The following is a 22,948-nucleotide window of genomic DNA, read 5'->3' on the forward strand; positions in this document are numbered from 1 at the left end:
CCAAATTGCTCATTGGTTAGTCGCGCGGTCCAATGACGCTCAGAGTCAGTGAGCGAGCGCAAGGCCTTGCCTTGGGGCCGGTCTCGGGGTGGCGCGGTGACGTGCGCTTGCGCGCGCAGAAAAAGAAAGACGGAAGCGGAAGTTGGGGGGCGCGTCAGCTCCGAAAGAGGGAGCGCCCGCGGCGTCGGTCCGGAGTGGGGTCGCCATGGGGCGAGGCAGCGGCACCTTCGAGCGTCTCCTAGGTAACGCGTCCGCCAGCCAGCTCGCCGTCTGCCCTCACGCGCACCCGCCAGACGCTGCCTCCATAGGTCTCAGGGGAGCGGGCCGGCCGCTCTGACCAGCCGGCGGCCTCCCGGGATCAATGCACCTTTCCCGGGCCTCGGGTGTGGCCGTCGGGGTTGTGCACCGCGACCCTGGGTTCCAGTGAGGAATGCTCTTGGGGAGTCCGCGATGGACCTCGCTTCCTCCCGGTCCGCCGCCCCCGAACCGATTGGGCCAAAGTCCTGAGTCATGAAGTATATGACTCAGATCTTAGCCTCATGCGGGTCCTTTGACCCTAATCCCAGCCCGAAGGGTGGAATCGATACTGCCCTCAAACCTTCTGAGGCCCTTGGGGACTGCCTTCTGGGACCCCAGCCCGCCCCATCCTCTTTATCCCTTGGGCCCTGGAAGTGTCCCTGGGTTTTGGAAGACATTTTCTCTCGTTGTTGTAGGTGCTTGTTGATCCTATTTGATCCTGCTGGAGAGTGTAAATTTTAGGAGGGACAATGGGTTTGCCATGCATGCCCCATTCTCTCAATAAAAATGTCTCGTGTCCAGGAACAAGCGACAGGGTGCCACCATAGTCCGTTCATTTGCTTCTTCCTGAACTAGGGTTTTCAAGGGGGCTGTAGATGAAGCGTTTTCCTTACTCTCACTTCTGGGGAGGTTCAACACTTTAGCTATGAATCCAGTAATTTGCTGGATCAGTAACGAAATTGGTGTGTCTTGGGATAGCTCATTCTTATAGAAGGGAGGTGATAAGAATGTGAAGAGTGTTAGCTGGGGAATCCTTGGAGATTTTGTTTTACCCCCTCCACTTGGAGTGGAGAAGGCATGGTCCCTCCTCATCTCTCTAGTGATTGCCTGGCTAAGAGCTAATATAAAGGACAAAACATCTAAATGATGAGACTCTGACCCCGTTGAGAGGCAGCGCATGGCGATTCAAAGTGCCCAGCAAGCTGCGGTATAGGGCATCCACTTCCCTCTATCTTTAAAGGGGGTGGAGGTAGTGCCTATCTCATGAAGTTCTGAGTGACTTCGGAGTTTGAAATGACAGCTGATAGGGAACAAGCGCAGCAGCCATTGTTTTCTAATTTCCACATTATTTGCTTCTTGCACGGAGGATGCGATTCGAAACGTTGTCAGTGCTTCAAGAGTATTTTCTGTTCGGTTCAGCTGTTTAACAAGAGGGAACTTGCTAACCTGGGAGCCAACCTAGGAAGCACAGCACAATGGGCCCCTTGAGTGACATCTTTCTCTTTTAGACAAAGCCACCAGCCAGCTTCTATTGGAGACGGACTGGGAGTCCATTCTACAGATCTGCGACCTGATCCGTCAGGGAGACACACAGTAAGTGAGGAGGGCCTGTCCTGTAAAGCGAGGGGCAGCCACGTACGATGCTGACATCTTTTGGTGCCCACTCCTCTTCCAAGATTAAGTTGACCACAAGAGTTCTTTATGTAGACAATTGCCTAGTCTGCATCCTGGGTGTTTTATTTTGGGACGATTAAAGCTGTACAGTTTGTAGATACTTAGAGGTCTGAAGGATGGCATGTGGTAGGCCAGGCATATAGTTCAGTTGGTAGAGTATTTGCCCAGCATGTATAAAACCTTGGGTTTCATCCCCAACACAGCACAAGCCGGGTACTACGGCATTGCCTGTAGTCACAGCACTTGGGAGGGAAAGGCAGGATAAGAAGTCCAGGGTCAGCCCAGCGGTGGGGGTGGCGGCGGTGACGGCCTTTAATCCCAGTACTCGGGAGGCAGAGGCAGGTGGATCTCTGCAAGTTTGAGGCCAGCCTGGTCTACATAGTGAGTTCCAGGACAGCCAGAGCTACACAATGAGACCCCATCTCAAAGTCCAAGGTCTTCTGTAGCTACACATTGAGTTGGAGGCCAGCCTGGGCTACATGAAACCCTGTCTCAAAAAATAAATAGAGATGGTGGAGAGCTTTCCTCATGTTACTGAGATGTTTCCCTTCCTTTCCTCTTACTGCTGTTACTAATGCTTGTTTTTTTCTTTCAGAGCAAAATATGCTATAAATTCCATCAAGAAGAAGGTCAATGACAAGAACCCACACGTGGCTTTGTATGCCCTGGAGGTAACTAGAACCCTGCTGCGTGTCTTTTGGTCTCCACTGTCAGGCAGCCGTGCCCAATTTCCAGGAACACAGCGGCCAGTGGAATCCCTCTAGCACTAAGTACAGTTGTGAGCATCGCCACTGAGCTTGAGCAGGCTTATGGGAAGAGAGGAAGTAGCAGAGATGCTGCTTCTCCACCTGTGGTCCAAACAGACACCGTGAAGGATGAGATGGCGGTCACCTTTGACCACAGGGTGTTACCAGGCCTGTAGCCTGTCTTGGGGTGCTGCTGGGGGTCTCTGACAGGTTGAGTGGACTCAGAGGCCTGTGGAGGCCTGTCTTCCAGCAAGAGAAAGGCCCTGCCCCGGACACAAGCTAGGCCTTTCTCTTCCTTGGGATTTTCAGGTGATGGAGTCTGTGGTAAAGAACTGTGGCCAGACAGTCCATGATGAAGTGGCCAACAAACAGACCATGGAAGAACTAAAGGAGCTGCTGAAGGTATGTGTCATGAGAGAAGGTGGAGGTAGCTATACTACCAGCTCCTGTAAGTGTTTGTGGTCCCTACGGCAAGGGGAGCAGAGGGTGTGAAAGAGGAGGTCCCTGTGAGTGGTCAGGGAGTCCGTCCTAGGCCCAGGGAGAGACACCTCCAGGCTCATGTGCATGAGGAAGACACTGTTCTTGGACCAGGGAAGGCTTCAGAAGCAGGGCATGGGGCTGAGTCTTTAAGGACTGTGGGCAGAGGTGGTCATGGAGTATCTGTGTAAGTAGGAGCTTGGGGAAGAGGTTTGGGGTAGCACACTCGGGTGGGAGGGACCTGAGCAGTGGAGGTGCAGAAGTTAAAGTTTAGGTGTACCTGTGACAGAGTCAGGAGGGCAGAATGGTAGAGCAAGGGGCTGCCCCAGGGAGGGAGGAGGGAAAGCCTCTGGATCCATGTGAGATTGTCCCCGGCACCACCTGGGGGGTTGTGATGTGGATGGTGGTGCAGCTGGGTTGTTGGGTTGGGCAAAGTGATGCTGTTTCATGGGACACAGCATCAGGCTTTGGTCTCACAGGAGGCTCCACCCTCGACCCATGCTGCCGAGAACCTGTCTCAGGCACTGAGCTGTTAGCTGGGCCCTTCTCACTTGGGGCCTGACTCAGACCTGGGCCAGTTTATTGCATAGCTGGAGGAGGGCAAAGCATCCAGAGACCTCCTGCTGGCATGTCGCGCACTTGGTTCTGTTATCCTGCAGAGGTACCAGGATGGGTCATGACCTCCCTAAGAGAGTGCCTTTTGTGGATCCAGTTGTGGGACTGTCCCATGGAGAAATGGAGAGGGAAACATGGTTGTAGATCAGGAGCATGGAGCAGTGTAGCTTCTGGAAGTCCTCTGACCTCTTTCAGGATTAAGAACTGTGACGCTGCGCATGTGTACATACGCAGGAGAGTCGCTCCTGCGTTAGATTAGTGCCTGGCACCCCAGGGACTCCCCGTGGCCTTTATGCCACTTGTCTCTATTCAGGGCAGTTGGTCTGCTCGACGCCTCTTCCCACTGAGGCCTCAGACCCTTCTCCTGCAGCCCTCCCCACTTCTTGCCCCACAGAGGCAAGTGGAGGTTAATGTTCGGAACAAGATCCTGTACCTGATCCAGGCCTGGGCACACGCCTTCCGGAACGAGCCCAAGTACAAGGTGGTCCAGGACACATACCAGATCATGAAAGTAGAAGGTGAGTTAGAACTGCCCGGCTCCAGGCTGGGAACAAGGCCACCAGGAGCCTTAGGGTTGTTTTGCTAGCAATTAGCTAAATCGTCCCAGTGATAAGGGACAAGGGAGGGTAGACTGGTCCTCCCTGAGTGATTGGCGTGAGACTAAGGAGGTGGTGTTCCCCACGGAGAGAGGTCAGGCTCTGAAGAGCCCTGCTTTCTACACCTCCACCCAGCAGGGAGACAGTAGACTATATTTTCAGGCAGAAAACAGTCAAGTCTGGTGACAAGTATACTCAGAGTGATATGCTTCTTGACGTAGCACAGGATGAGCAGTCTTGGGAGACCTCTCAAGTCAATACAGTGGATTCTAGGAGTTCTGAGCAACCCCAGGACCTTGGCACAATTTTTTATTTTTTTTTTTGTTTTGTTTTCTTGTGTATGGATACTTTGCCTGCAGTGTATATCTGTGGACCACATGCGTGCCTGGTGCCTCTGGAGGTCAGAAGAGGGTGCTGGACCTCCTGAGGACTAGAGTTACAGATGGTTGTGAGCCGCCATTTGTGGGCTGGGTCAAACTGGGGTCCTTTGGAAGAAGCAGCCAGTGCTTAACCACTAGGCCGTCTCTCCAGCTCTGCCTTGGCACCTTTTGCAGAGCACTCCAGTTCAGACCCTGGGGTCAGAGTGCACTGGACCTGCTGGAGGGACAGAAGAGTGGCTCGTGCAGAGGAGAGCAAGACCAGGATGTGCTATTGCTGTGTGTGTAGCAGGAAGTCACTCGCAGATTTTAGACCAGGGCACGGCGACTGAAGAGTTTTTCTTCCTGTCTGTCTGTCTGTCTGTCTGTCTGTCTGTCTCTCTCTCTCTCTCTCTCTCTCTCTCTCTTTTGGTACACAGGGTTTCTCTCTGTAACAGTCTAGCTGTCCTGGAACTTGATATGTAGATCAGGCTGGCCTCGAACTCACAACCTGACCTACGGTAACAACTGCTTTTTTTTTTCTTCTAGGACATGTCTTCCCGGAATTCAAGGAAAGCGATGCCATGTTTGCTGCTGAAAGAGTGAGTTCTGGGTCATCCACTGCTAGTCAGTCTTAGAAGCTCTTTTGGGGAAGGAGGAGGGAGGTCCTGGGACTCTGTAGGGATGGCTCATGCCTTTAGTCCTAGCATTCCAGAGGAAGATTGCCATGAACTCTAGGACATCCTCTGCTAAGTATGTAATGAGACTCTGACTCAAAAGAAAGAAAATGTGAAGCCTTGGGGATTTAGCTCATTGTAAAGCTTTTGCCTATCATGAACGAAGTGATTCAGGGTTCAGCACTCAGCAAAGAAAAGAAAAAAAAAAAAGCAGTTGTTCCTGTAGGTCAGGTTGAAAAGGGTTCATGATTCCATTGGGCTGTAGCTACTGGGTTCATGTGGCTAAAAAAGCGTTTAGGCTTAGAGTGTGCTTCAGGGGCAGAGCATTTACTTGGCATGTACAAGGCTCTGGGTTTAATCTCTAGCACTATTTTTAAAAAAAAGAAAAGGAAGGAAAGAAAGTAAGAAAAAACAAGGGAGTGAATTCCTTTATACGACCTTAGAACGAGGCTAGTTGCAGTGGCGTACACCTTTAATCTCAGAACTTTGGAAGCTGAGGCAGGCATATCTCTGTGAGTTTAAAGCCAGCCTGGTCTACACAGCGAGTTGCAGGACAGCCAGGGCTACATATAGACCCTATTTCAAAAATATAACAATGACATGAAACTCCACATCCACAAATCAGGATTATACCTTTGACAGGAAATTTGTTAGAAGAAGGTTTTTTTTTCGAAGCAACTTAACCCTGGGTCATGTGGTTTGGGCTACTGATTTGGGGAGCTTGGCACATTGGGACCCTCTCTGGGTGCCTTTCCTATCTGGGACATGGGGTAAGTTCTGCCGTCTCGGGCACTTGGAAGGGAATGTTATGTGATCGTGATTGTTGTCCCTAGGCCCCTGACTGGGTGGATGCGGAGGAATGCCACCGGTGCAGAGTACAATTTGGGGTGGTGACCCGTAAAGTGAGTACCCCAGGCACTTGAGTGCTCAGTTCCACGCCCCTGCCATCTTCTCAAAAAGCCATGCTCCTTTTGAGTGATTCTGTCTCTTCTGCTCCAGCCTGATGGTTTTTGGAGGCAAATCCAGCTAAGAACTGGTTGGTACTTGAGGCAAGAGCTTGGTATTTGGCCTCTATGATGATCAGTACCCTCATTTGAAGTTTGCCTCTTGGGCAAGACCCAGTTTCACCATGGGGATCTGACATCCCAAGCTTAGGCTGAGGTCTGAGTCAGAACCACTACTGTAGTATTTCTCCAGGGTTGGGTGAAGACTCATTTCTTCTTCTCCTCCTCCTCCTCCTTTTTTTTTTATTCGAGTGTAGCCCCAGCTGTCCTGGATCTCGCTCTGTAGGCCAGGCTGGCCTCAAACTCACTGAGATCCGCCTGCCTCTGCCTACTGAGTGCACTGCCCTGCCTGTTGTTTAATTTTAATTCCTTTCTTTTCCTCCAAATGGTGGCTGAAATTGAGTTTCCTACAAGTCTCCATCTCTTTTACTCTGCTTGTCCTCGCCCCTGTCCCTGCTCCAATTCGTAACACTGTCCAAGGCAGTTCTGGCTGATAGGCAACCAGGGTAACCGTAACCAATGTCACTGGACCTGTCCTGCTCTATCTCACAGCACCACTGCCGGGCATGTGGACAGATCTTCTGCGGCAAGTGCTCTTCCAAGTACTCCACCATCCCCAAGTTCGGCATTGAGAAGGAGGTGCGCGTGTGTGAGCCCTGCTATGAGCAGCTGAACAAGTGAGTTGTAGACTCCCTGGGCACTCGGTCATGCTTCAGGGCTGTAGACCTCACAGGCTCCTGAAGCACCTCAGAAGTGTTAAGAGGCAAGCCCATGCAGCTATACCAGGCAGCTCCACCATCCCAGACTCCAGAACAGGTGGATGGGTAGGGTGACATGGCCCCACAGTAGCCCAATCTACATAGCAAGTTCCAGATCAGCTATGGTCTACGTGAGACCCTGTCTCAAAAAGAACGAAAACGAAAGAAAGACATAATGCTTACAGAAAAGGGGCAAGTGTGGTACAAGGTGTGTCTACAGGGACACGTGTGCAAGCCCTTTCCTTGGGTTCCTCGGCGGTGGTTTGTCTGATCAATCTTATCTTTACCCCCCCACCAACACCTTTGTATCTGTTTCTATCTTATTCTAAATTTTAACATTTGTTGGGATTGGGAAGGAGTCATAATTGGGTGTGAGTGCTAATGCTATGGTTGGTGTGCCTATGGGGTCGATTCTCTTCTTTCTGGGGAACAAAATTAGGTCCATCTTGCTGGCTCTGCAGGCACTTTACACCCACTGAGTGATTTTGATGGTCCTGAAGTGAGTTGTGTGTACTTCATGGTCCTTTATGCTTGAACATGCCCAGAGATGATCTGAGGTGTCGGTGCTGTGTTGTCATAGGTCATGTGATGTTGTGTTGCTAGCACCTGTCCTGTGGGTATTCCAGTTTGACCACTGTCCTAGAAAGGTCTTTGTGGCTTTGTCCCTGTTGGGATCTCTCAGGGCTTCAGAGCACAGTCTCTGTATTATCATACTTTCCCAGGTTCCTTGACCAGGATAGTGTTTTCAGCCTCTGTTACGTGTGATGCATGTTCCCAGGGTGCGGGCCCTGTGTACATCCCTCCATGGGACCTGTCCGAGGCCACTGGGTGCTTAGCTGCAGAGTGTATGTTTCTGGTGAGAGCCCCGGGTGCGAGGCTGTGACCCTCTCCCATCTGTCACTGATGACCGTTGACCAGTTGGGTGAGGAGGCTGCTCCTAAAGAAGCTCTTGTTTTTTGTTTTGTTTGCCCTCCCCCCCTTTTTTTTAATGTTCCAGAATACACTGACATTAAATAGGTAGGGTATGCATTTCAGTGAAGTCTACCGTGAATGACTGTGGATTTTGAAAAGCTTCACATGTAGTCAGAGCCAACATCACAGAAGCAGATAAGAGAATGTGTACCCAATCCCAGTTTATAGAGGGATCATTTCTTTTTTTTTCTTTTTCTTTAAAGATACATTTTTTTATTTTTAAAGATCTATTTTATATATATGAGTGCTCTGTCAGCATGTACACCTTTATGCCAGAAGAGAGCATCAGATCCCACTATAGATGGTTGTGAGCCACCATGTGGATGCTGGGAATTTAACTCAGGACCTCTGGAAGACCAGCCAGTGCTCTAAACTGCTGAGCATCTCTCCAGCTCACTTTTTTATTTATTTTTAATTATATGTAGTGTTTGTCTGTGTATAGAGATGTGCAGGTGTATGCAGGTGCCTGAGTAGGCCAGATGCATCAGATCCCTCTGGAATTGGAGTGACCGGTAGTCGTGAGCTGCCTCATAGGGGGCTAGGAATCGGGTCCTCTGGAAGACAGAACATGTTTGTAGCTGCTGAGCCATCTCTCTAGCCCCCAGTACAGTGGATTTCTATGGCCAGTTGGTCACACTGAACATTGCATCACATCACTTGTCAGGGCACAGATTTTGCTAAAAGAAGCTCTTTTGCCTTAAAATGGGAAGGGCCTTGCTCCCAGATGAGTCTTGGCCTCAAGCTTTTGCACAGTGCTTTCCATCTGTGAAACCTACCCTCGTTCCACAGAGGTCCATTTCCAACCATCATATCCTGTAATGCTGACTGCTTGGCTTCCTTCCCCTCAGTGTGTGTAGACATGCTTTAGCATGGTTTTTCTTTTAGAAAAGAGCATGTGTGGGTTGGAATCCTGATGGTGCTATGTACATGTGGCCCTCAGCCATGCTTTGTGGAGAAATCTCTGATCTGTCTCAGACTCCAGAAAATTCTTGGCCTGCCTGGACCTTGCTGCCCTTACTGGCATCTTCTGAGGGGAGGCCCATCGCTGGTCATGGTAGGTGCAGTAGGCAGTGTCTAGGTGCTATAGAAAGGCCCTTGCTCAGCTCAGCCAGGAAAGGGTTTTGAATGGCCATTTCCAGGAGAGGAGCTGACTTAAGCCAAGTGACTCACTCATGTTCTGCAGCTGGCTGAGGGGCAAGGGTCCCCCCTGCCATTCCCTGGAGTGTGCGCATGGGGCCACCTGTCCCTGTAGGACCGTCATTGGTGGTCTTTGGAGGCTGGTGTCAGTGTGTGGTCACTTACAGTGTCTCATCTTGCCTGCAGGAAAGCAGAAGGAAAGGCTGCCTCTACCACAGAGCTGCCTCCCGAGTACCTGACCAGCCCCCTGTCACAGCAGTCTCAGGTACGAGGCCCCTCCTCGTCCCCAGAATACCTTTACCTCTCTTCCCTGGGGCCCTCCTCACTCCACCCCGTCTGTCCTCAGCTGCCCCCGAAGCGGGATGAGACAGCCCTGCAGGAAGAGGAGGAACTGCAGCTGGCTCTGGCTCTCTCACAGTCAGAGGCTGAGGAGAAAGAGAGGATGGTGAGCCACGGGGCCCTGTGAGGGCTGATGGGGGGCCCCAGATGCTTGGAGAGGAGGTGTGTGGAGGCTCTCTTCCTTAGCCTGGGCCACATGCTCCCCTAATGATGTCTGTTCCTGGTTCTGCTTCAGAGACAGAAGTCAGCATACACAGCGCACCCGAAGGCAGAGCCTACACCCCTGGCGTCGTCTGCACCCCCAGCCGGCAGTCTGTATTCCTCACCTGTGGTGAGCCGTGTCAGCCAGGCTGGCTTCTGTCCTTCCAGGGATCACCAAAAGGGTTCTGCTGGTTTGGGGCTTTCTTATGGGGTACAGAGGACACCAAGAGAGCCCTGCCAGGGAGATGAACCTCCCACACTTCCTTGCATATATTAATCATTACAGCTCTCACCTCCTGGAGATCCACCTCACTCCCACCCTCAGTCCTGTAAACAGGATGGAGCTGACTTAGAACCTCACCCGGAAACTGCAGAGTTCTGTAGAATGCTGATGGGCAACAGATGGGCTGGTTGAGGAAACGCCCCCTCCTCCCCAGGTCCACACACTAGGGCTTCATTAGAGCTCGGCACAGTGTCCATGCAGAGTGTTGGCACCTGTCCTAGGAAGTCAGTAAGGCCTGGCCAGTGCTGCTGCCCTGTACCTTATAAAGATTTTAGTGATACATGACAGTTTCATAACTCAGGATCTTAAGAGTTTATTGCCCAAAGTGCGTTCCAGGAAAGGCACAAAGCTACACAGAGAAACCCTGTCTCAAAAAAACCAAAAAAAAAAAAAAAAAGAGTTTATTGCCAAGAAGGAAAGTGGATGCCAGCCCCAAAGGGCCTGTGAAGGGAAGGGCTGGCAGGTGCCAGACAGGTGGCTAGGACGTTGGCCAGCCCTGTGACCTCAGCCCTGTGATCTGCTGTTATTTGGTGCCGTCCGGGTTCCTGTCTAAATGACTGCTTGGGGATCACATCATTGCCTCCTTCCTCCTGTCATTCCTCAGACTCTGCTTGTCTCCCCAGAACTCATCGGCACCTCTGGCTGAGGACATCGACCCTGAGGTAAGCAGCACAATGTCGGATGCTATACGCTGCTGCTTCCTAACTCACACCAGTAACCCCTCTCCCTCCTTTATTGCTTCACAGCTTGCTCGGTACCTCAACCGGAACTACTGGGAGAAGAAACAGGAAGAGGCTCGGAAGAGCCCCACACCATCTGCACCTGTGCCCCTTACGGAGCCAGCTGCCCAGCCTGGGGAGGGGCATACAGCCCCCAACAGCATGGTGGAGGTAAGACTCCTCTGCACTCTTGACTGTCAGACCTTAGGGCAAGGTATGAAGCTGGCCAAAGATGCCCTTATTCTCTGATCTCTTCCAGGGTCCTCTTCCAGAGACAGACTCTCAGTCCATAACTCCCTCCAGTGGCCCCTTTAGTGAGGTAAGCTCTGCATCCTGTCCTGGTTGGAGGGCTATGTTAGAGCAAGGAGTCTCTCAGGCTCCAGCTGCCCTGTGGTCCCCATGCTCCAGAGAAGCTCAGAGGAGGCCCTCCCTCTCCCTCAACTTCTGAGCTGTCTGCCCGTGATACCCAGGCAGGGGTTTCTACCCAGCTCTGAGTTGAGGAACAGTGTCCTGGTGGATGAGAGCCTCGGTTTACGCTTTGTTGCTTTGTGTGTAGACCAGATTTCCACTTGTCAAGCAGGTTAAGGACTAGATCATTGTCTGTGCCAGGCTCTAAACACAGTGGGCAACGCCTGTCTGCCAGCCTGGCACCTTCACAAGGACACTTCCTAGGCTTAGGAGGCAGAGTGTTCACCCCTGGCGTGGTGGTACTCAGCCACCTGCTTTACGTCTCTAGCAGTACCAGAATGGGGAGTCAGAGGAGAGCCACGAGCAGTTCCTGAAGGCCCTGCAGAATGCTGTCACCACCTTTGTCAACCGTATGAAGAGCAACCACATGCGGGGCCGCAGCATCACCAACGACTCGGCTGTGCTGTCGCTCTTCCAGTCCATCAACAGCATGCACCCGCAGCTGCTGGAGCTGCTCAACCAGCTGGATGAGCGCAGGTGTAGGTGTCCAAGCGCCTCCGAGGGTCACTCTAGAGCCATGGTGGGCGTCACGGGTTTCAGCTCTCACAGGCAGTTGTCTTGTGAGCCCCATTTGGTGGTTAACTTAATTGTTCCTGGGTCTTGTGAGACCCAGGGCTCCTTGCCCATACTCGACTGAGGCTCTTGATTCCTCCAGAGAATGCTCTTGGGCAGTGTTCCTGTTGGTAGGGCCTGCTCTGCTCCTTTCCAGCCACAGCCCAGTGCCAGCAGCCCTGCCCAGACAGAGCAGAAGTCCATACCAACTAGGCCTCCAGGCTGTGAGCGATCTGAGCTGCCCTGTTCTTTGCACACAGTGTACTATGAGGGGCTCCAGGATAAGCTGGCACAGATTCGTGATGCCCGAGGAGCTCTGAGTGCCCTCCGTGAGGAACACCGGGAAAAACTGCGCCGGGCAGCTGAGGAGGCCGAGCGCCAACGCCAAATCCAACTGGCACAGAAGCTGGAGATCATGAGGCAGAAGAAGCAGGTGTGGCACCTGACCTGGCATGTGGGTAGGGGAGGCCCAGGCTAGCCTGACCACCACCTGTCTGTTGGCTTTAGGAGTACCTGGAGGTACAGAGGCAGTTGGCTATCCAGCGCCTGCAGGAGCAAGAGAAGGAACGACAGATGCGCCTAGAGCAGCAGAAGCAGACGGTCCAGATGCGCGCCCAGATGCCTGCCTTCCCCTTGCCTTATGCCCAGGCATGTGCTACCTACCCCGCTTTGCCCCTCATGGGCCAAGGACAACCACACTGACTGTTGGCTCTCCTTTGTCTCTAGCTCCAGGCTATGCCCACAGCTGGGGGTGTACTCTACCAGCCCTCAGGCCCAACCAGCTTTCCTGGCACCTTCAGCCCAGCAGGCTCAGTAGAGGGCTCCCCAATGCATGGTGTGTATATGAGCCAGCCAGCCCCAGCCACTGGCCCCTACCCCAGCATGCCTGGCACCACAGCAGGTAACCTTGCCAGCTTGCAGAGGTTGTGAGACTACTACAAAGCATTTTCCAAATTCTCTAAGTGAATATTTTTCTACAGTTGTTTTTTCCTGTCCATATGGAAACATCTGTTCATATACACAACTTCCTTCCTGATCTCTTCTAGTGTGAGGGGCAGGTGGAAGCCCTTCACCCACAATGCATTTCCAAAGTCAGGACGTGCTCACAGACAGGGGACAGTGGATCACAGCAGGTCACTATCACACTGCCCCAGCGAAGACTTCTGTGCTGATAGAAAAGCCCCTTGTCACTGTATCTGTCAGCCTGTCCCACCTTGTTCTTTTCTGAGCACTGCATGTTCTGTTTTGGGCTGCATGGTGCTGACCTGAGCACCTCATGAGCACCGTCCTGAAGTTGGAAAGTTGCCTTCAGTTTGGTTTGTCTGGTGGTTGTACTTGCTTATGCCATGGACTACACCTTTAGCCAGAAAGGCACAAGATGGAGCTGTGGCATGTGAGGTACATTGTGTTGCTTAGTACCGTCACTGCTATGGGGCTGCAGTGGCTCAGCAGGCTTCTCATCACTTCTGTGGGGCTGCGGTGGGTTCCACGGTCATCTCATCTGTTTCCATTATCAGTAGGTGTCATTTTAGAAAAGACCTTGAGACAGCAAATCCCTTGGTACTCAGACTCCTGCATCTTCTAAGTTTTGCTTGAACTTGTGTTTGCCAAGTGGTACCTTTCTCTTAGCCACCATCCTTCCTCCGGAGGAGGTGCTTTCCCTTCTCTGCCCTTGTCATTTATGTAGGTGTGAACGTGTGAACATTATGTTCACAGGGGAACAGTTCTTTACTGCTACAGACAGGGTCTCTCTGTGTGGCCAGGCTGTCCTCACAGAGACCCACCTGCCTCTGCCTCCGGAGTGCTGGGACTAAAGACGTGAGCTACCATCACCCAGCTGTTTGTTTTCTGAGATAGGGTCTCTCTGTGTGGCCCTGGCTGGCCTTGAACTCATAGAGATCCACCTGCTTCTGCCTTCTGTGTGCTGGAATTAAAGGTGTGTGGCACTACCCCTGGCCAAGTTTTATGATTTTGATTATATGTATATCTGTGTCCTTGTCTTAAGTATGTGCCTGGGAGTGCAGGTGCTTTCAGAGGCCACAAGAGGTAGTTGGATCCTTTAGAGCTGTAATTACAGGCGGTTGTGAGCCACCTGACATAGGAACTAAGCTCTAAACTTGAATCCTCTATAAGAGGAGTGTGCTCTGAGCCAGGCAGTTGTGGTGCACACCTTTAAGCCCAGCACTTAGGAGGCAGAGATAGGTAAATATCTCTGAGTTCAAGGCTAGCCTGGTCTACTGGGTGAATACCAGGACAGCCAGGCTACACAAAGAACCCCTGTTTGAGAAAACCGAACAAACAAACAGAGGAGTGTGCTCTTATATCTGCTGAGCCATCTCTCTGTCCCAGTTTCTGTTGACTTTAATGCTCATATTATCATTGGTAGGGCCCATGTGAGTCTGCCAACCACTTCTGTAACCTTTACTAGCCTGTCACCTTTTGACCAGGTCAGCTGAGTACTCTGCTTGGCTTGTTCATTCTTTGGATCTCTGGGATCCTGCTTCCTCTTTATTGGCATAGCCATTAGAAGCAAAGTCTCAGGCTGTGTATGGTGGTGTACAGCTATAATCCAACACTTGAGAGGTTGAAGCAAGAAAATCCCAAGTGCAAGACCTGTGTTCCAACAGACAGTAAGGCTTGGCTTCTTAGGGTGGCCACAGAGGACTTTGTAGAGTGTGTTGATGTGATATGCAGACTAAGTTCACTCTACTTCTTCTCATCCTGACAGCTGGGGGTGTCCTTTGTTGTCCCTGATATATTTGTTCATTTCTGTCCAACATGGTCTTTCCTGGAGTGTTAACCTGAGCTACTGTAGGAGCCCGTGTCTGTCTTTGCTCCTCTTGTCTGGATTGTGAAACTCCAAGTTAGGAGCTTCAGAATTCTCATGTCAACTCTTCTAGCCCCTTCCCTTCACTGTGACTAGCCCTTGTTTCAGTACAGTTTGAAGGGTGAGGCTGTAGTTCAGGTAGAGCACCTACCCAGCATGTACAAGACCTTGGCTGGGTTCAGCCTCTAGCACTACCAAAACAAAAAAATTAGGTTCTTTTTTTTTCTGCTTTCATTTTCTTTTAGGGCCTATTTTCTCCCTTATTGGCTTTACCTACATTTTATAGAATGTGAAACATGTACTTGGTTCTGAAAGACACAACAAAAGAACCCCAGGAAGGGGCATTCTCTTCTCACTCTGTCATTCTGAACCAGCTCATCTTTCTTGTCACAGATCCCAGCATGGTCAGCGCCTACATGTACCCAGCAGGTGCCCCTGGGGCACAGGCAGCCCCACAGGCCCAGGCTGGGCCCACCACCAGCCCGGCCTACTCCTCCTACCAGCCCACTCCAACCCCAGGCTACCAGGTATGTGGGCAAGGTAACCAGCTCCCTCTCACCTGTGGCCAGCCTTTGCCTGATCCTTCACTTCACCCCCTTCCTTCCATAGACTGTGGCTTCTCAGGCCCCACAGAGCCTCCCAGCCATCTCCCAGCCTCCACAGACCAGCACCATAGGCTACATGGGGAGCCAGCCAATGTCCATGGGCTACCAGCCATACAACATGCAGGTAAAGAAACCGAGTCTCTGCTGGGCTTAGCACAGGACAGGTCCTTCCATCTTGGGCTTTCTTCAAGCCAGAAAGATCTGTGTCTCTCTTGTCACAGTCTACTCAGTGTTGGGCTCCATCTCACTCTCCACAGAATCTCATGACCACCCTTCCAGGCCAGGATGCATCGCTGCCGGCCCAGCAGCCCTACATCGCGGGGCAGCAGCCCATGTTCCAGCAGGTGAGCCACTCCCCTGCTTCCCTTGATCCCTTGCACTAGGTTATACTCAGGCGCTTTCTCAGAATGGGGACATGCAAGTCAGTGCAAACACATGCACCTATATGCATGCATAAGAGAAGACAGATTGACAGGAGCCTCGTGAGTGCATTGGCAGTGTGGGCAACAACCGGACATCTACTCTGATGAGATGAAGCTTGTTCTAAACAAAAGCTCTTGTGTGTGAAAAGAAGGGTGATGAGGTCTGTCTGCTCTTCCTCTCCAGATGCCACCCTCCACTGGCCCTCCCCAGCAGCAGCCCCCTGTGGCCCAGCCACCGCCTACACAGGGACCGCCAGCACCGGGCAGTGAAGCCCAGCTCATCTCATTTGACTGACTGAGTCTGGCACTCATCATCCAGAGTAACACTACGGTTCACCAGAAACCACTTACGTGTCTAACTAGCCGTTTCCTCCCATCACTGCCCTGTAGTATCCCTTCTCCTGTGAGCAAGGGGTGGGCCTTCACCCCTGGCCCTCTTCCCTGTCCTCAGTGGTCTGGTTCCTGTCACTGGTTCCCTGCTTTGATCCTGATGCAGTCTGACTTTCCCTGGGCCTGGGACTTTGCAGGGCGGGTAGGACCTTCTCTGAGGAGTGCCCAGCTGTGTTGGAGCCTGCCACAGGATGCTTAGCCTGTCCCAGAGAATCTGGTGTGAACTATGTGGTGTCCAGGCATGGCTCTGGTACCCCGAAAGAACAGCAAGGGTGGAGGCTTCAGGCATCGCTAGCTTCCCTACTCCTCAGTCGTCGTCTCTCCAGTGCAGAACAGTGATAATAAAGTGTATTTCAAAAGCTGTCCTGAGCGTTTGGTGGGGCAGCGGGCTCAGTTTTGGACCAGGGTGGGAGGTACTTTTCATTGCCAATAGTCTGCATCAGTTCTGGAGTTTGGGAGGTACTGGTTGAGAAGTCTTAGATGTCTCCTTGCGAGTGGGGACCCTGTATTGACTCACGTGGCACAGGATATCACCCAGCAGTTGTAAAAGGGCGCAAAAGTGGGCTGTTTTTACAGCCTTAATGGGTCCAAACCACTGCTTACGGTTTCAGTTCTCAATATCTCACCCTGGAATGCATTTCAACCTGATTTCTGGTGAGGACATTGAAGCCCTAAGTGTTGCGCTTTCCCTCTCAGCTAAGCGCCTGCCTTGGTGGAACGTGCTTGCGCCTAGTAAAGAGCTCTCCGCATTGGGGAGGGGTTCCGGGCTGCTTAAGTTTAGGGAACTGCACTCCTTATATCGCTAATCTCTTGGGCGACTGAGCTGAATTCATGGGTCTACACGGGTGAGCTCCGCATGTAGGGGGCGCCTGTGTATTTTGCGGGAGAAACAAAAGGGTTCTCCACAGGGGTTTCGGAGATAACCGCTAGCCCAGCACTACTTCCGGGCCCAGACTGCGCCTGCGCGTCGCGCCGCCTAGTGCGTAATATCAGGAGCCAACCCAGACGAGAGCCGCCGTCCTCGGCGCCAATGCTTGGAGGCCTTGCTGCTAGAGCGGCCGGTCCAGCTCGCCTGCTCTCGGCTAGAGCGTCGCTTCCGCAGAGAGCCGCGTGTGACCTTCCCGCCTGCGGAGCTATGCTGCCGGCGGCGGCTAGCCGCCTGTGGGGGCCGCGGCTTGGGCTGCGGGGAGCTGCGCTCCGCCTTGCCAGGTATAGTGGGGGGTTTGGGGGGTCTAGAGCGCGGTTGCCGGGACGACGGGCTAGAGCAGGTCCGAAGGGAACGGGTGGCGGGCGCATGGCCACCTTCCGCGGCCCTGCTGGTGGGGCGTGGAGAGGACGGCTCGGCCTGGGCGACCTTGGGCGCAGGTACCTTTTCTCCCAAGCTTCCCACCCCTGAGACCCATCGCTGTGGACGGCAGCGTAGCCCGAGGTCGGCGCTTTGCAATGCTTGGTGCAGCAGAATGCACCCTCTAGGTTGATGTATTTCATTCAACCAGAAGCCTGCTGTTTCGTGCAGGATTACCGACATAATCCTTTGGGATCCTGAGACTCTTTGTCAAATGTAGGGAAGCTTTGAAGGCCCCTTAGCCCCAACTGGTGAATTTTGGGCCCAGTTGTGGCGGACTGAGCACATGAACCATTTGTGCCCTCCGGGTCTCCTCAGTCTCCCCCTTTCACGGGTCTGATGCCTGTTTGCATGGGGGTCTAGGCAACAGGTCCCCGGTGTCTGTGCAGCGCGGCAGTTGAGGAGCAGCAGCCAGCGAAAGAGTGAAGCACTCGCCGGTGCACCTCTGGATAATGCTCCCAAGGAATATCCTCCCAAGATCCAGCAGCTGGTCCAAGATATTGCCAGCCTTACTCTCCTGGAGATCTCAGACCTCAACGAACTCCTGAAGGTATTGGGAGAGAGCTCCACAGACCAGGACTAAGGTCCCAGTCTTCTGTTTGTATTTTGGGAGTTTGGTAATTTGTCAAACCAGGGTCAGAGGTCCCTGTCCCTTCTGGATGTGTTTCGGGAGTTTGGTAAATTGTCAGACATGCTTTCTGAGATGTCAGAGCCAACAGGCTTGTGCCTCCATCAGAAAGTACATTCGGGGTTTAACAGCCAGCCACTGAGACTTCTCTTCTATTCTACAGAAAACATTGAAGATCCAGGATGTCGGCCTTATGCCAGTGGGTGGCATGATGCCTGGTGCCGTCCCTGCTGTACCTGCAGCCCCTGAGGTGAGCCTAGGCAATAGGAAGAGCCATTTCTGTGTGCCTAGTAACTGTTGGCCTCAACACGTGGCACATTTCTCTAGCCCCTGCTTGGGTCTGCAGCTGTCATTAGTGTGTCCCCTTTGTGGGCTCCCCTGCAACACTTCTGGGAACTCTCTGCCAAAGGCATGCAAGGTCTTGTTCTGTTTATTTATTATTGTACTTATGTGTGGGTGTACACGTTACAGCACATGGGAAGAGGTCAAGGGACAACTTTCGAGAGTTCTCTCCTTCCACAGTGGGTTCTGAGGATCAAACTCATGTCCACAAGTTCCTCTGCGCTCTAAACTATGCTGGTCGGTAGACATTATTTCTTACAGAAGGAAGCACAGTGGTGTGAAGAGATGAATGGTAGCATCAGACAGCAGAGTCATGAGTGCTATTGAGAAAGTAGGCAAGGTGCGGTGACATGGTGTGAATGTTGGAGTGCCAGCGCCCCGTACGAAGCGTGCTTTGGGTTGGCAGGCCGGAGGGAAGCAGCTTAAGTCGGGTAGAAGGCTGGAATTTCAAAGAATGAAACCTGAAGGTGTTGAGGAAGAGAAAGCAAGGCACTCCTCACAGATCTAGCTGACAGACCCGAGCAATATTTAAAAACTGGGTAGGTTCTGGGCGTGGTAACACACACCTTTAATCTCAGCACTTGGGAGATAGAGGCAGGCGCATCTCTGAGTTCTAAGCTGTCCGGGACTAGATTCAAGTCAAATGTTCTGTTTTGTTTTAAAGGTTAATTTCATTCATATATGTGTGTATGTGTGTGTACCATATGTATGTGGGTCCCTAGAGAGGACAGAAGAGGGTGTTGGATTCTTTCCAGCTGGAGTTATAAGCCCTTGTGACCAGCCTGATGTGACATGGGTGCTGGGATCTAAACTGATGTCCCTCCAAAAGAACAACATATTCTCCTAACTTGAACTATTTCTAGCCCAAACTGAACTTCTGAAGCAAGGGTAGGATTCATTGTCTCAGGTGGAGTACTTTTGGAAAAGATCCATTCTGTGCACCCCCAATCCAGTCATGCCCCAGGGCTGAGCTGGGCCATAAGGTCTCTATATATCAGATCAGGAGGACCACGGTCCACCTGTCCCAGTGTGAGCTGTCTTTAAATGTTGTCATTTAGCCAGCCGTAGTAGCACACGCCTTTAATCCTAGCACTTGGGAGGCAGAAGCATGCTGATCTCTTGAGTTTGAGGCCAGTCTGTTCTGCAGAGTGAATTCTAGGGCAGCCAGGGCTAGTACACGGAGAAACCCTGTCTCGGAGGGGTTTGGGGAAGTTGTCATTGGTTATTGACACATAGGTCTTGTTGGCTGAGGACTAAAGTAGTCCTGATTTTCTATAACTTTATTATCTGCAAAGCATTTGTTATTCTCCCTGCCTCATAAGTACAATTGCTTGTTACCTGTGCGTGCTTACATGTGTTCATGTGGAAGCCTCTCTTGTTCAAGCACCACTCACCTTATTTTGAGATAAAGTTTCTTAGTTAGCCTGGTGTAATGAGCCTTTTTCTGTCCCGCCAGTCAGCTCCGAAATAATGACATGGAGACCTGTTATAAGTTATGAAAGCTTGGCCGGGCACCGGTGGTGCACGCCTTTAATCCCAGCACTCGGGAGGCAGAGGCAGGCGGATCTCTATGAGTTCGAGGCCAGCCTGGTCTACAGAGTTCCAGGAAAGGGGAAAAGCTACACAGAGAAACCCTGTCTCGAAAAAACAAAACAAAAAAAAAAATTATGAAAGTTTGGCCTTAGCTTAGGCCTGTTCCTAACGAGTTCCTTAAATTAACCCATTTATATTAATCTACATTTTATCACATGGCGTTATCTCTCCTTCATCTTGCACCTCCTATTTCCTGTTCATATCTTCTGCACGCCTAGATTCCTCCTCTTCCTTTCCCCAGGAATCCCGCCTGTACCTCCTGCCTAGCTATTAGCCATTCAGCTTTTTATTACACCAATTACAGCAATATATCTTCACACAGTGTACAAATATCCCACAACAGTCTAGAACTTGCTGAAAAGGCTAAGCTGGCTAGCCAGTCGGCCCTCAGGATCCTCCTGTCTGCCTCATTGGTGCTAAGGTAACCGGCACGAGCTGCCATGCCTGGACTCAGGGATCAGACCCAGGTCCTCACACTTGCCAGGCAAATGCTGCTTCATCAACTGAGCCGTCTACTCAGCCCCCCATCAGTTACAGTTTTAAAGAGGTAAAATGAGCCAGGCGTGGTCTCACACACCTTTAATCCCAGCACTCAGGAGGCAGTGGCAGGTGGATCTCTGTGAGTTTGAGGCCAGCCTGGTCTACAGAGTGAGATCCAGGACAGCCAGGGCAACACAGTAACTGTCTTGGAAACCTGGGGGGATGGGGCAAAATGTCAGGAGATGGGGGAATGTGAGGCTTGTTTCAGGGTCTTGCCCTGTGGGGAGATAGACACAGATCTAGATGAAAGAGTAGGGTCTGGGGTGAGTGGTGGCCTGCCTGGTATGATTTGTAGAGGTCAGAGCTCAGAGTCTACTTGGATCTTACCTGCAGGTCCTGGTGGGCAGCCTTACCTCACCCTTCCAATTTACCTCTTTGTTTCCACACTCTAAGGTGACTGAGGAAGAAGACATCCCCAAAAAGAAAGAACGGACACATTTCACTGTCCGCCTGACAGAAGCAAAGCCTGTGGACAAAGTGAAACTGATTAAGGAGATCAAGAACTACGTCCAGGGCATAAACCTTGTGCAGGTGGGACCCTATTCCCCGTTCCTGAGAGCCTTCCCTGTGTTGGGACTGAAAGAAAGGCACTAGGTCTTTCTTCGTTGGGCTTCGTAATGACAACTCAGTACCCCAAATGTTTACTGCTGTCTCTTTTAGGCCAAGAAGCTAGTGGAGTCCCTGCCCCAGGAAATCAAAGCAAACGTCGCCAAAGCTGAGGCTGAGAAGATCAAGGCAGCCTTGGAAGCAGTGGGTGGCACTGTAGTTCTGGAGTGACATCCCTGTTCTGAGGACTTTGGACTGGGGTCCCTGGGACCTGGGCACAGGCCTGCTCACACCTGCTTCGCTCCCAGGTGGTGTGTTGGGAGCAGCAGCTAATGACGCTGGTGAATTCTGCTGGGAGAGGACAGGACGGACCTACTGTGATGGGGACGGGCAGTTACAGCCTGAGAGCTCTCGAGATTGCCTTGGGAACTTACAAAGTGAACACCTCCCTGGTGGCTACTGAGAAAATACATTGTTGAGGCTAGGTGTGTACAGTGAGTGGTGTGTGTGTGCTCAGGGCTGGTGGTATAAAGGGTTACCTAGAGGATCTTACCCAGGCTGTCTGCCCCTGCCACTCCCCGTTGGCGGTGTTTGAGGGTCTCCAGCCATCCAGTCACTTCCCGTTTGTGCAGGGGCCTGTCCTCTGGTCCCCACAGCGGGTTGTGTACATACAGGCACAGCAGGTGGGAATGGAACTGGAGTTTGGCGAGGGTGGGGTGGGTGGGTGGTGATCTGAGATTTGGATGGGGAATTTCCATTTAGCTACTTGGAATTTTAAAAGTAACAAAGTGTAATACTGTCCCAACCTACCAGGACAGTCTTGGGTCCAGCATCACTCCAGTTGGTGTGGGTCGGGGCTGAGCTATTAACCCCAATACCCAAGGCAAGGGGGTTGTATGTATGGAGGTAACCACACTTAGCTTGCAGGGTGGGAGTTCTGGGGAACCCACCCGGCTGGGGCCCGGTGGCAGAGGGGGGCGTATGCTTGCAGGTCTTGGAAGACCCAAAGTTTGGGGTGAGTCACCCCACATGTAGGGTGTGGAGTAGCTATTTTTGTTCCTAGACCTATAGGCAGAGCCTGGGAGAGGAACAGAAGTTTCTTCAGCTGGTCTTTGACCAGAGCCCAAATCCTCAGGAGTGTTTGAGCAGAAGATACCAAACTGACCTTAGTCCTCCCGTTGGAAGAATTTTTGCAGTTTCTCTGAGAGACCAGAAGAGGGCAATGTGCTCCGCAGTGTTGCATTGTGAAGACTGCCTGAGATCCGGTAGCCCCACCCAGCTGTGAGCCAGTTCACGTCACATAACTAGGAAACCACAACTTCCTGGCTGAACTCCTGTCCCCCATGAGGATTGCTCATGGCCACACTGTTCTGGTTAATGATTCTCCAGCAGCACCTCAGGGTTATCACCACAAAGGTGGCTACCAGGAGGCCTAAGTATGACCTGCCAGATCCCACTAACACCTGGGGCAGGTAGTGAGTGAGCTCTAAAACTCCAGGTTGGACTTGGCTTGTGGCCTGGAAAGTTCACATCTGCACTGACTGTCATCTTAGCCAGGGCCAGAGTTTCTAGTCGGTGGGTAGAGTGACCTTGACCTCTTTGGCCGTTAAGTTAACCTTATTCCTGTGATTCTGGATGCTTTTCTGGCCATGCACTTAGAAATCTGAAGGCAGGGGCCCAGGAGAGATGGCTCCGTGGTTAAGAAGCTGCTCTTCCAGAGGACCTGGGTTTAATTCCCAGCACCCACATGACAGCTCATACCTGCCTGTAACTCCATTTCCAGGGGATGACACCCTCACACAGACGTACATGTAGGCAAAACACCAATGCACACAAAATAGAAATAAAGTATAGAAAAGAAAAAAGTCCGAAAGCAACTAGAGCCCCTAGCGGGTGGTAGAGCACTTGACTGGTGTGTGTAAGCCGAGTCCCTCCCAAGCACTGTAAAAAGCAAAACAGACCTGGGCCTTCAACAGACAAAATGCCTCCCCAGTCCAGGCCCCTTGGTTACATAATTATGTGTGTTGAGGGAGTGCCTTCCCAACAATTTGAGGCTGATCTGTGTTGCATATTAAGAACCTGTCTCAAAGATGAGATTTTAGTCCTCAGCTCCTGGCT

General features: G+C 51.9%; 2 protein-coding genes across 5 annotated transcripts; both read left to right on the forward strand.

Moving 5' to 3' along the window:
- The first annotated feature begins 106 nt into the window (after positions 1–106).
- Hgs (hepatocyte growth factor-regulated tyrosine kinase substrate) lies at positions 107–16,199 on the forward strand. Of its 4 annotated transcripts, none has more exons than XM_028853567.2 (22): positions 107–242; positions 1,527–1,611; positions 2,288–2,363; positions 2,748–2,840; positions 3,925–4,048; positions 5,032–5,084; positions 5,993–6,061; positions 6,716–6,840; positions 9,217–9,295; positions 9,377–9,475; positions 9,605–9,700; positions 10,477–10,515; positions 10,600–10,743; positions 10,832–10,891; positions 11,309–11,519; positions 11,853–12,025; positions 12,100–12,240; positions 12,319–12,493; positions 14,813–14,946; positions 15,029–15,148; positions 15,282–15,368; positions 15,631–16,199. In XM_028853567.2, exons 1-22 carry the CDS (start codon positions 206–208, stop codon positions 15,739–15,741), a joined length of 2,331 nt encoding a protein of 776 aa, XP_028709400.1. In that variant the 5' UTR covers positions 107–205; the 3' UTR covers positions 15,742–16,199. The 4 variants fall into 4 exon arrangements, with proteins under 4 accessions (XP_028709400.1, XP_028709401.1, XP_037057398.1 ...); XM_028853568.2 differs by having other exon boundaries at positions 11,312–11,519; XM_037201503.1 differs by lacking the exon at positions 107–242 and adding an exon at positions 291–470.
- Positions 16,078–21,328, forward strand: Mrpl12 (mitochondrial ribosomal protein L12). The gene is made up of 6 exons (XM_028853652.1): positions 16,078–16,086; positions 16,699–17,045; positions 17,545–17,731; positions 17,973–18,059; positions 20,678–20,815; positions 20,945–21,328. The coding sequence occupies exons 1-6, from the start codon at positions 16,078–16,080 to the stop codon at positions 21,059–21,061; spliced, it is 885 nt and encodes a 294-aa protein (XP_028709485.1). The 3' UTR covers positions 21,062–21,328.
- The last annotated feature ends 1,620 nt before the right edge of the window (positions 21,329–22,948 follow it).

Source organism: Peromyscus leucopus, chromosome 8b (assembly GCF_004664715.2).
Source record: "Peromyscus leucopus breed LL Stock chromosome 8b, UCI_PerLeu_2.1, whole genome shotgun sequence".
Taxonomy (NCBI): Eukaryota; Metazoa; Chordata; class Mammalia; order Rodentia; family Cricetidae; genus Peromyscus; species Peromyscus leucopus.